Below are 12,259 nucleotides of genomic sequence, written 5' to 3'. Positions count from 1 at the left end.
AGGGAATGAGAAGATTCACTCAAGACAAAAAGCAAGAAGGCACGTTTGTCCAGAAAGGTCACTTTATTGGAAAAACCTAAAATGGACTTTAGAGCTGCAGCCCTCCTCCCACAGCAGTGGTTTCAATGGGCTCCCCACGTTACCTTAACAGACCCATTACAGACATGAGCTGTAGTACAAACGTTAAAAGTGCAAGTATTCTGAACTTCACACCTACTTTTATGACCTGGCAGGAAACACAAATGCTTCACAGCTCACAGAATTCGTTCACAGCACTTGGGAGTCCCAGCTGGCTCCCAGCATTCCCCACAGGGTACAAAATACATCACTCAGAGGAGAGTCCGGTGCAGAACATCATAGAAGGTAGGGGTGAGGTTCCTTCAAATTTATTTTATTGCAGTAAAACCTCTAAAAGGTAGAGCTGTACAAAAAGTCTAAACAGCATTATTTAAGAATAACAGCACCTTACGCTGCATTTTGTTCTTATTTAAAATTCTATTTCCCAAAAATACATTCCTAAATATACAAACTATACAATCTTGTCACTTTAATGCTGGTTTCTGTGATGATATAACTTTAACCTAATAATCTTCAAAACATCCACATACTGACAAAAGCTCTAATATACAAATGCCTTGGTACCTTCATAATACCACATAAATAACTTCAAAACCCAATCTGCATTTGTAGAATTGTCCAGAAAGCAAATACTTTATGGTGATCACACGTCGTCTGCAGAGAGCGTTGGGATGTTTATTCTTGGCCGTGTGAAAAACGCCATTTTCTCTCTAGAAAAAGATGATCAGTTGTTAATGCAACAGAAATCCTGCCAGAAATGTGCAGCATCCACATGAGAATTTATCCCACCAGCTGTCCCCACAGGGAGCAGATGTACATCCTCTCACAACCTACACCTTGTATTTACTTATCAGACATGAGTTAAAGCCACAATACTGAGCTTAGCAAAAGCCATTTCAGAAAGGCTCAGGGCTTTTTCTTTTCTGGGTCTGCTACTTAGGGAAGCAAAGGGCTGCTTCTGTGTTACACAATTTGTTGCCAGGTGGGAAATGACTTGGAGAATGCTGGTTGCTTTGATCATGTGCAGTGCTGCAACTAATTCCCCTGAGCCAGACCTTATACTTGGGTATGAAAATACAGAAATTCTTATTTTAGCAGAACAGTGAACTACTTCTGCAGAGATCAGTCTTCCTCATCAGCATCTCAGTCAGAGAAATCAAGGCAGTAGTAGATTTTTCCTCCCCTTTAGCTATGATTACCTGAATGACTGCACTTCCAGAGGCTCCTTTCGACTCTGCCCTCGCAGCCTGTGCACGTCCTTGGCAGCAGCTCTCATCATTTTATCAGCCTTGAGCTCACACTTCTGTTCTGGATTTTGCACCTAAATGAATAATGGAGAAGACTTGTTTGTGTTTCCAGGAGGAATTATCTTATCCTAACTGACCTCCATTTCAGCTGCAGGTCTGAGGGGTCTGGAAACTGTTGACTCTGGAAGACACAAGCCACAGAAGCTAAACTGAAGCTCGACAACTAACCATTCTAAGGGAGAGAGCTTTCTGTAAGGTGTCCTTCCTGCCTGTGGTAAGAATAATGGCTTCTGTCAGTACTCTCTTTGTATCTTCTTGATAGATCTTTTAAGGCAGAAGATCAGCACACACAGCACCCTGAGGAGCACCTTGCACCAAGTGCCTCCTACAGCTGGTGCCAGCATAGCCTGGTCTCTGCCTGGTGCCAGCAGAGGGGCTGAGAAACCCCAGAAGCTGAGAAGGAGCCCTGTGCATGGGGGAGGGTGTGATGTAGAGTAAGGTAAGTGCCAACCACCACACACCACACCTCCTGCTGACGGGGGGGACACACTTGGCAGAACAGATGGCATTTGTGACTTCTCGTATTCACACCTCTGCTAGGGCAGCAAATCTCTGTGCTGGTGAATGCAAGGGCTCAGGACTAACAGCTTGACAGAGCCGTATGTGGCAGACAAGAGTGACTAACAGCGCTCAGGCTTCATTTACTGACTGTCCAAAGCCCCCTGTTTCCAAAATTTCTCCAGCGAGTGGAACGACACCCCAAGGCAGGTATGACTCACTCGTTTCTCCACAAGCCTCAGCAGCAGTCGAAACCTCTCATCATCCTTCACCCACTGTGGCAACTCTTTTTCACCCTGACTTTGAGCTTGTTCCAGCTGTTCCTTGAGTTCCCTCAGCACTGAGATCTCCTGAACCAGCTGGTCATGCCAGGTTTTTGAAGCCTGCAGGTCCAGCTCCAGGTCCAGCGAGGTGCGGATCAGGCGCTCTGAACCGAAGGACTTGATTGAAGGCTGGAAGAGAAGGGCTGTGTGAACACACTGAGAACTGTCCCAACCACTCCACCCCAAAAGTGCCAAACATTGTGAGACCCATCCTTCTAATGCTTCTCTTCACACAAACCATCTCTATTGATCCTGCTTTCCAGTCTTGAGACACATACCACAAACTCAAGGAATTCTTATAGATAAGTGTTTTCATTTTCCGCTCAAGTTCTCCCTTGGCAGCATCTCCAGATTGAGCAAGTCTTGCTTGCACACCTTCCTCCTAAGTTTAATGTCTCATCTCCAGATGAATCCACAGTGCTGCAGAAAAACCTGTGATTCTTTTTCCAGTAACATATTGCCTTCTGCTCATTTCAAACACAAGCTGTCCCAAGAAAACCATCTCCTTAGGAGTTCAGTGTCAGTATCCTGGGGGAAGTTTATTGACTGCCATCACAATGGCCACAGGGGTTTATTGTGTGCCATGGCATCACTACAACAGGGTCACCTGAGACATCATTCTCATCTTCTTTTTGAGCTCCTCAAATTTATTATAAATACTTAACAATCTCACAACAACAAACACAGCAAAACTGTTTGTGCTACTTCTCTGACAAGATGGAAAATACCAGGAACCATTTTCCTAAATTAAATGTTTTAATTGAGTTTTAACTTAAAGGTTCCTGTCATAATCTGATATTTCAAAGCATCCTTGAGAGACTTCTTGCACACAAAGAAAAGGTTGTGAATGAAAGCATGTGGCAACTGATTTATGTTTGCAAATTTTTCTTTCAAAACAGTTTTATGATTTTTGCATGTGTCTGCGTTAGAGGAAAATAAAAAAGGTGATTTCTTACGCGTTTCACTCTGACACTTCGTCTCTCCATCGCATTCCGAACGAAGGGGGGCTTTTTGGATAGTGTGGAACTGTCACTATCACTGCGATTCAGCTGAAAAGGAAGGTGAAAACCACACATTTTGCATGACAGAAATACAAGCAGTGCATACACACATTGTCGGCAAGACCAGAGGTTTCTGTAAGCAGAACTATGACGTTCTGTGAAAGGCAGACAGCTGTCACCCCAGGCTGAGTACACAACATGCACTGGCACAGCCAGATCCTGCCACAAGCCTTGAACTCTGTCCCTTTTTGGGAATAGGCTGTGAGCAAAGAGAGACACTAAGTTAGGCTATGATATGGGACTCTGCCCCACTGCTCTTCTCCTGTGCAAGTAACTAGGCTGGGCAAAAGAGTCCAGAAAAATAAGCTGAAAGTAGTAATAATAATAATATAATAATAATAATTATATTCTTTCCTAGCATACATAAAGCATGAGGCTATTTTATTAGAGATTTCTGCTTTCTCTAATCTGTATTTTCTATAACCTGTATTTTAAGCTAGTGGTGGAAGAGGCAAGTTTACCTGAAAGCTCTCCCCCAGGTTTATCAGCTGAAGAGTTGCCATGTTACAGCCTGCCTTGTTTTGTGGTTGTCTGTAGACCCTTACAAAGAGCTCTGCTCAGGCAGGGTTTAATCGTAATTCCCTTCTCAAAGCTGGGGGAGGAGGGGAACAGGCACTGAGATCTGCATGTACTGGGACACAGCACCTGTACTCCAGCACAGGCCACTGCTGCAGAATTTGTTCCTCTGGAAGCACCTGCTGCTGAGCCAGGGAGAACCTACAGCAAGGCTGGCCCAGCTGTATTAAGGGCTTGCCCACTTGGGACAGGTCATGTGTGGTAGAAGACAGTGCTTGCTTGTTTGCCAATTCCACTTAAAAGATGAGATATTTATAGTTTATTCCAACCCTCAATTCAGGAAATAATTGTGAACAAAGCAGGGGAAGTGACATCTGACCCAACACATGGCCTGTTCAGTTACCTTCACACAAAGCACACTGGTGACTTTCAAGTTTCCACAGTTTTTTTGCTGATATTATCAGGTACCTTTCTATTTCTATCAAGATTTTATGTTCACCTCATCTGAAGTCAGGTGGACAGAGCTAAATGAGTTCGCACAGAACACTTCAAGCAGCAGGAAACTGTTTAATATGCAACTTATTCATCACTGCCTTACAGGAGCCTTTCTAGGTAGGTTTGGGCATCTCAACAAGCTGCACGTGCCACAAATATATGTGCATATATATATCTGATAAATTTGTGCTTAGTGCTGTTAGTTCCAAAGCAAGATACTGTCCAGGGGGTGAGGACACAGCAACTTCTGAAGTCAGAGGGGAAGAAAAGAAAGCACTGTTGGGTTTCTGTGAGAACTACAGACTGAGTGAAGACAAGCACTTAGAGCTCAGGGTTTCACTTTCCTTACCCGACACACGTACTGACTCTGTGGTCCTGGGGAAAATGTCTTTGAGCGGATGATGGTGCTGCCCCTGACAAACTGGCTTTGGGGTGGATTTGCTGCTCTTTTGTCTTTTGGACGAACTACAGTCGAGGACTGTGCAAGGCTCTCTGTGTTGGTCTCTTTATCCACCTGAAAGACACACAGTGCAGTGTAAATGCCAGCTTTGCACGTGCCCAGGACACCCCCCAGAGCTGTGTGACAGCCACCTGTGCCACATCTGTGCTTGCTAAGACATTCTTTAGCCCCCCTCATGCAGCGTGCCCTGACACTTCACTCCTGGAGCTCTGCTGCATTCTGGATTGCTCCCTAAGGGCTCTGCAGCCACTGACTGCTGTACAGCACTATTGATTCCAATGGGCTTTGCCTGTGGATCCACACATCACTGTGACCTGGCAATCCCAGAGAGAGCAGGTATGATTTTAAAGACCATTATTTACTTGTTGTGCACCTGCAGCAAAGATCCAAATCGATGTACAGAGAGAGCTGTGTAGAGCACACCCCTGTTTGACTACAGCTACATTCAGAATTAAACAAGGTCAAAACCACTGGCACCCTAATGAAAACAGTTTTCGTGAGCAGCAAAAAGAAGGCTGAAAACAGTGCTGTACTAACTGTGGGACAAAATGGTCACACAGAGTTATTTACAAACATTTCAGGTAGATAAACATTTAATCATCAATGGTGAACTTTCAAATAACTGCTGTAGCCTTACTCAGCTCAGCAACAACCCAGTCACAGCTGAGCAATGGGAAGTTTAAATCATCTTTCTCTTCAAAAGGCCCTTGACTGTACCTTCACTGCTATCTCTGTGTGCAGCTGGGAATTCAGACTTTCTTCTGCTTCCCACAGCGATTTTCCAGCACAGAATTCTTCCTCCTCCTCTGCTTCATTTTCACTGATCTCATCCTGTTCTTCCAGGTCGGGAACCTCTTCATCTTGCCTGAAAAGAACAGCTTTGTTATTGAACTGGCCTGTTGTGGACAATACTCTGGTGCTGGAGCAGGAGGCAGCTCCTGTAAGCTGCTGGACAGAAACACATCCCCAAAGCAGCCAGGTGTCCCTGACAGGCCCTGCAGCCACTGAGATTACACAAACACAGGCTTAGAAAGGAGAGAAGCTGCACCAGAAGACCACATTACTGCCAAAAACTTCATCCTGATCTGGCTTCAAAGGAAGCAAGATGAGGGTTCAGCCATGTGGTCTGAGTTTAAGGCAAGTGCATCTTGAGGGGAGGTCTCAGGATGCCATTAATCTCAGTTAAAAAGTGTCACTGGACAAAACTGAACTGTTTTAACACCCTTTTCAACTGCCTTGAACTCACAGCAGGCTTCTCCATCAATCCCATTGGTCAGGCTTGCTTTCTATTTCAAATGTTGGACTTCTCTAAGGAAATCTGAATCTGAACCATATAAAGAACAGCCACATTAAAATTCAGGCAAAGCTTGCACCACAGAGTGGAGTTTTCAGGGCATCCATAGAAGACTGTACAAATTACAAAATTAGCATAGTGCTACTGACAATTTTCAACATTTATCAGTTTTGTTCTCATTTTCTAAGCACAACCTCCAGAACAGAAGAAACAGGATTTTTCACCAAAACAGCAAAAGAAGAAGCCTCCCACAGCTCAGTATAATCTGCTTTTTTTCCTCTGCACCCAAATGCTCTGATCACTCCACAAGAAGATGGTGGCATGGCACCTACCAGCTCTCTCCACTAGTTAAAGTGCTTCTGCTTTCCTCCAGTTTCTTCTCCACAGCTTCCAGTTCAACAGCTGTCTGCTCTAAGAGTGCTGAGACAGAGTCCTGAGGAGAGAAAGAGGCTTTTTGTGAAGAAATGACTCTCAGAGAATGCAGAGTGCCCAGCCTGTGGTGAGAACAGCCCCAGAGCAGCCCCAGCCCCACTGCCAGAGCTCAGCCCTGTGAGCTCAGCTGGCCCAGCTCCCCAGCACGGGCAGGTGTGCAGCTCCAGGCTGAGCACCTTCTGTGCCCTGCATGTGCAAATCTGCCCTGACTTGCCCAGCAGATTCATGGCAGCACTGCAGCAAGGCTGGAGCTCACACATCACTTACTCATCCCTCAGCTTCCTGAGCAGGGATTTCAGTAAGTAAGTGCCTTAGGACGAGGGCACATCTGGAATCAACAAGTTAATTATTTTACTGCACTTAACAACGCATTCAAGTTGTAAATATAAACACAGCAGCCTTCTCTATAGTAACAGCCACACAAACCCTCTTGCTAGTCCTGTTTAGAAGACATTTGTTCAGTTTAAGCAGTTGTTCTTACTGTTTTTTCAGTGCAGGGTACTTCAGAGTGGCTGTTTCCTTGTTTACTTTTCCTGTTTTGCTTCTGCTGATATTTATAACTAAGGAGGTTATACCAACGGGTTGATTTCTCTCCGGATCTACATATTTCAGCAAGGCTAATTTGTGCTCCACCCTATTGAGAAAAACACAGTTTTATACTAAAATGAGCAACTACCACACCAGTCAGAAAAATAAAAGGGAAAATCTAGGACTGCTTCATTTTGGCAAATTCAACAAAAAGAAAAGCTGCCTGTTTATCCCATTTCAACAGCACTATAATGCTTTATGTTTAATTATTTTTAGCATTGGCAAGGGCTTCCAATGTAAGTAGCAAGTGTTTCATTACAGCTCCACTGTACAAGAATCCAGAAGTACAAACAGTGCTACTGAAGGAGGGAGAAATTACAGCCAGAGCTTCAAAGAGAAAGGAACAGTTTGAGAGGATGACTCCTTTCAAGACATTTGCAAGGCTGACAAAAATCATGGCCCAAACCCAGATGTTTTAGCTTTGTATATCCCATTTCTCTTCATGTGCCTTGTCATTTTTAATATATTACATTTAGCACCCAACCTGATGTATCCACAACCAAAGTAATTGGTTCTCAATTGCAATACCATAAATGTTTCCAAAAGGAAGAAAACTAGTTAGAATTTGACATCAGATCATGAAGGAAAAATAGCTAGTGGTCTGACAAGGTAGTTCTGTAACAAAACATTTATCTCATAATTGTTTTTCCTGATGGAAATTGTCATTGCAAAGAACGCTGTGGGGGAGAGACCACATAGCTAAAGATTATCAGGAAGGCTTTCACAGAAATTGCCATACCTCAAGAGTGCAACATCGTGTCTAATTAAAAACACAGAGTTATTAAAATGGAGCTGGATACTCACCAAACATTCTTCAAGGTGAGACTTATCTACAGTGCAAACATCGACTCTCAAGGTCTTCTGGCGCAAAGCCGGGTGGGAGATGGAGGCGCAGAACACCTCGTTGTACAGCAGCGTGTCGGAAGCGTCCAGCGGCCGCGTGCGGAACAGGCAGCTCGTGCTCTCCCAGCAGGGCAGCACGGCCACGCGGATGCTCCTGTGGGGACAGCACGGTGCTCAGCACTGCCTGCAGCTCCCAAAAACCCTCCAAGTCAGCCTAAGCACTGTGGGCACTGCTGCCTGTGGAAACCCAGGGCACCAGGAATATTTCTCTTGCCCTGACCCCCAGGAGAGCACTGACTTTGACCCTCATTCATGGAGAAAGTTTCCTAGACTTCAAGATAGACTGGAATCCACTAAAGTGTGAAATAGATTATAGAGAGTAGTATAGGTGTATCACTTGGTGAGAAATCTAGATTTGGGAATTTTTAGTATGTGTGGATGGAAGCAAGATGGAGGGCACAGGGTTTCTTCTTCATGCTTCTTCTTCCTTCTGCTTCATGGGTTTGGGTGGCATTTTGTCATTGGGCAGAAAAGTCTTCATTGTGGGCTCTTTGGGATCAGTTATTGGGTTAAAAGGGAAAATAATCTAGGTGTCAGCTCTTAATTGGATAGTTTAGTCTTAAAAGACTCTGTAACAAGAGAATGTTGGCCATTTTGTGCCTTCTAATGAAAGGCTGCAGAACTAACAGTAGAGAGACTGTTTTAGTGATAAGAAATAATAAACACCTGAGTCTGAACATGAGCTACTGTCTCAAGTGCTGTCAATCCAGACCCAGAGAAACCCACAACTGGTACAGCCACAGCTGTCCTTTCCTATTCTCTGGAACTGCAGTCAACTGAGAAGAAAGGAACATCTCATCACAGCATCAGAGATGTGAAGTGGCACGAGTTGCCACAGACTTCATCCTTCTGAACCTCATACTCAGACACCATGGGATCCTGTTTTACGTGGTTGTATACATCTGTGCAACCTGCCACACTGCTCACACCCTTCTGTGGGTCGGGACAGCAAAAATGAATCCAATTTTGTCAGCTTATTCAGCACACAGCTGAGTTTAAAGACCTTGTGCTTGGAACGAGTCTAGCAGTAGCTGCACATTTTCCCAACCCTGTGCAGGTGTACAAGGAGTTCTGCAGCAGGACAAACTCTCCCTCTTCACTTGATCCAGGTGCTCAAGGCACTGCTACAATTGAGAACCTCACTAGCCAGTGCTAATTCCAGGCAAGTCCTTCCATAGCAAATACAGGCCTTTGAGGGAGAAACTGCACCTTATTTCAGTGTACAGGTTTATTAGTTCCTAAGTGTCACCGCATGATGAAACATTTCAGGAAAGGTAAATTTTTAAGAGTGTGAAAACTCATAAGCCAATCTCACTTTCATTCTCATTAGGACCCAACACAAATATATCAAGTGTGCTTGTTTCACCCACTTACACTTTTTGATCTTGTTGTAACAGCAGTGCTGCAACATTATGCAGCTGGATGACCAATATGGCAAATTGTTTATTCTTGTCATCGTATCTGAATAACAAACACAAAGAAAAACATTATTATTAGAGAATTCTGCCTTGGACTTTGTGGTTGAGTATCCCACACAAACAATACAAAAAATTTACAAACAGGACAACTCCATAATGTGACCAGGACTTGCCCACAGTTTAAAACAAAACCAGTTTCCTACTACATCAAGGACAGGATGTAGTAGGAAATCAAGGATTCCTACTACCAGGACATCCAGAATATAGAACAGTCCAGAACATCCAAAACTTAAGGATTCAGACACAGTGGACTACAGATTTGACTTAACACACACTTTTTGGGGTCTAGTTAAATTGCTGCATTGTAGCTACAATTTTTTGAGAGGCCTTAATGGCTGCAGTATGGAAAAGTTACAAGTAAAAATACTTGAAGTACAACAATGAGAATGCCATGAGTAACCTTTTGCTTTGGATGGCCATGACAAATGAGTTTTGTACTACTTCTTTTTCTCAAATCCCACTTAACTTCCAAAAAGTCACTTATGGAGGATGCCTCTGTGCCTGCCCTCCTACACCTTACTCACTACTGTGGGATCCCCATGAGGTCAGGGATTGTGACTGCCACTTATTCCCAGCAGTTTTCCCCACCCAAGCTGCACCCTTAAGGATTCTGCAATCCAGCCAAAGGCTTTCTCCAGCCCAGCACTGCCAGTGCTCCTATTGCTGGTTTGCACCCTCATACCAGAGTATGACCAGGTGATTTCCACTGAAATGAAAGAGGGTAACCAAGAACCTCCTGGAGTCAAGTGCAATTAATTACACTAAAGAAGGGCATTAGTTAATAAAAATGGGACACGAGCAGAAAACAGCACAGAAAGCACTACCCCAGTTATCATTCTTCCCACTGAAGACAAATCCAGTAAAATATGTTGCACATACCTCATTGCAATTTGTACTTTGGCTGTTCCAGCTGCTTCTGCATCATCACTGTCAAACACCATCACTTCTGACACACACGGTCTGAAAGGAATCAACAACTATTAAGGATTTGATTTGCTTCTTATTGAAGTGTTTGCATTTAGGTGATACAAGATTTTTTCCCTTCCATTCAGTGGTTTGGTATATGCATTTTGTAAAATTAGCAGCTAAAAGAAAGCCCATTTAAGAAGTAAGTGCAATCAGCCTTAGAGGTATGTATTACAGTGCTTATCAGCAGAAAGTCATATGTCTTCCCTCTTCACTGCCAAAAGAAAAAAAAAGCCACACAAAAGACTGCAAAAATAAGGCAGTGGGGGATTTTTAAAGGGTTCCCTTGACTGGTTTTTAGTAAAAACGGCTGACTGCCCAGCAAGAGAAATGTGACTTAACAACTGCAATCCTGTCCTGCATCATGACAGCAAAAATTCTCAACTTTTATTAGATTTAAGTAATTCCTTTGTTTCTTTAAGAAATCAAACTTTCTTAAGCACATTAAAAGTGACAGAGTACACTGAGTGGCCTTGCTGGAAACAGCTATTCTGCCATTTCCCTCCCAATGTATTCCTCCTCCCAAGTTTTATGCATTGAAAGTCCCCAAAACTACATTCATTGTCTAATTGCCTCAAGAGGCTATGCTGTAGCACATGAAAACAGGATTAGCATTCTTCTCTTCTAAGTGTTTTCCATATTACTGCTTAGCACTCTCTTGCATTTCATTACATTTCAGCTGCAGAGGGTGGCTCATCCCACCCTCACCACTTGGACAGGCCCCAAAATGACACTGTAGGCACCACAGGGGCTGCAAGCTGATAGCCCAAACAACACCAGCATCAGACACGTGAGTGTGCATGGGATGGCTTCTGTGACTGTCCCACTCCCCTCTCCACAGAGCTCCCCACCCCACAGAAGGGACACAGGGCCCTGGGACACCCAACTGTCTGCTTGAGCCCAGGAGCTCAGTTTATTGAAGCACTGCACTCCCTTGTCAAAGTGAATTGTCCTGTTAACATTAAAATTAATAATTTATCCAGAGAACTAATGAAGATAACTAATGAAAAGGGGGACTTTGAGATGAGTGATATTTCACCTCTACAGTTGTGTTTCACAACTAACGACCCTATAATTGACCTGAATAAAAGGTGAATAGAATTCACCTATAAAATTCAACCTGCTAATAAAAGCAGTAGGAAAACCCACGTGAGATGCAGGTACCAATAAGATCAGTGCCTTCCAATGAACATTGTGACAAAGCTCCCATAGACAATACAAAAAGCCAGCAAGAGCAGTGACTCCCAGCTGTGCCCTTAGTGGGAGAAGTCCTGTGGGCATCACATCCTGCTCTTGCTCCATGCACTTGGGAACTGCACCACTGCACGTGCACATCCATCCGGCAGTTCAGGGTGCTGCCTTAAACCTCCCAGAGACCCCGCAGGCTGGCTGAGGGCTGTCACTGACTGAGAGGAGGGGAGCTTTCCATGGCTCCACTCCCCCCTGCCAAGGCAGCAGCCACAGCTGACCAGCACCTTCACAAACAGACCTGCTGTTCAAACAGCTCTCTGTGAGCTTCCTTTCAGCTGTCTCTATCATGGGAAGCACCGGTCATTTTGATAATCAAATTCAACCTTCTCATAGTTTTTTCAGAAGTATTTAGACACCTGAGATGGAGAACTTTAGCCACTGAATTACACACAAAGGTCATAACCAGCAGTATTTCAGCTGACTTCTGGCAAAGCTGAGCCACTGGCTCGTCCTGGGGAGAGATCTGATGTCTACCTTTGTACAGATGCCTCGTACACCCCGCTGTCTCCAGCAACAGACTCATCAGACACTGCAGCTGACACACCTGCCACCTTCAGTGCTGTCCCTCCAGCTGGGTTTATACCTATCAGAAAAGCACAGAGGAAAACC

At 44.3% G+C, this 12,259-nt stretch overlaps 1 protein-coding gene across 2 annotated transcripts in view; it reads right to left on the bottom strand.

The window, feature by feature from the left end:
* Positions 1 to 44: 44 nt before the first annotated feature.
* Positions 45 to 12,259, bottom strand: part of WWC1 (WW and C2 domain containing 1) — a 66,741-nt gene continuing 54,526 nt past the window's right edge. For both annotated transcript variants that reach the window (XM_064387361.1, XM_064387362.1), the window contains exons 12-23: positions 12,125 to 12,233; positions 10,313 to 10,393; positions 9,330 to 9,416; positions 7,857 to 8,049; positions 6,946 to 7,098; positions 6,365 to 6,465; positions 5,456 to 5,603; positions 4,628 to 4,792; positions 3,163 to 3,255; positions 2,105 to 2,335; positions 1,278 to 1,399; positions 45 to 788 (exon numbers count right to left, since the gene is read on the bottom strand). In XM_064387361.1, the coding sequence (XP_064243431.1) occupies positions 722 to 788; positions 1,278 to 1,399; positions 2,105 to 2,335; positions 3,163 to 3,255; positions 4,628 to 4,792; positions 5,456 to 5,603; positions 6,365 to 6,465; positions 6,946 to 7,098; positions 7,857 to 8,049; positions 9,330 to 9,416; positions 10,313 to 10,393; positions 12,125 to 12,233 (1,550 nt within the window). In that variant the 3' untranslated portion in view covers positions 45 to 721. The remainder of the gene's footprint in view (positions 789 to 1,277; positions 1,400 to 2,104; positions 2,336 to 3,162; positions 3,256 to 4,627; positions 4,793 to 5,455; positions 5,604 to 6,364; positions 6,466 to 6,945; positions 7,099 to 7,856; positions 8,050 to 9,329; positions 9,417 to 10,312; positions 10,394 to 12,124; positions 12,234 to 12,259) is intronic.

This window comes from Passer domesticus, chromosome 13 (genome assembly GCF_036417665.1).
Source record: "Passer domesticus isolate bPasDom1 chromosome 13, bPasDom1.hap1, whole genome shotgun sequence".
NCBI lineage: Eukaryota > Metazoa > Chordata > Aves > Passeriformes > Passeridae > Passer > Passer domesticus.
The sequence above is the reverse complement of the archived record's forward strand: the minus strand, read 5'-3'. Positions and strand labels throughout refer to the sequence as shown.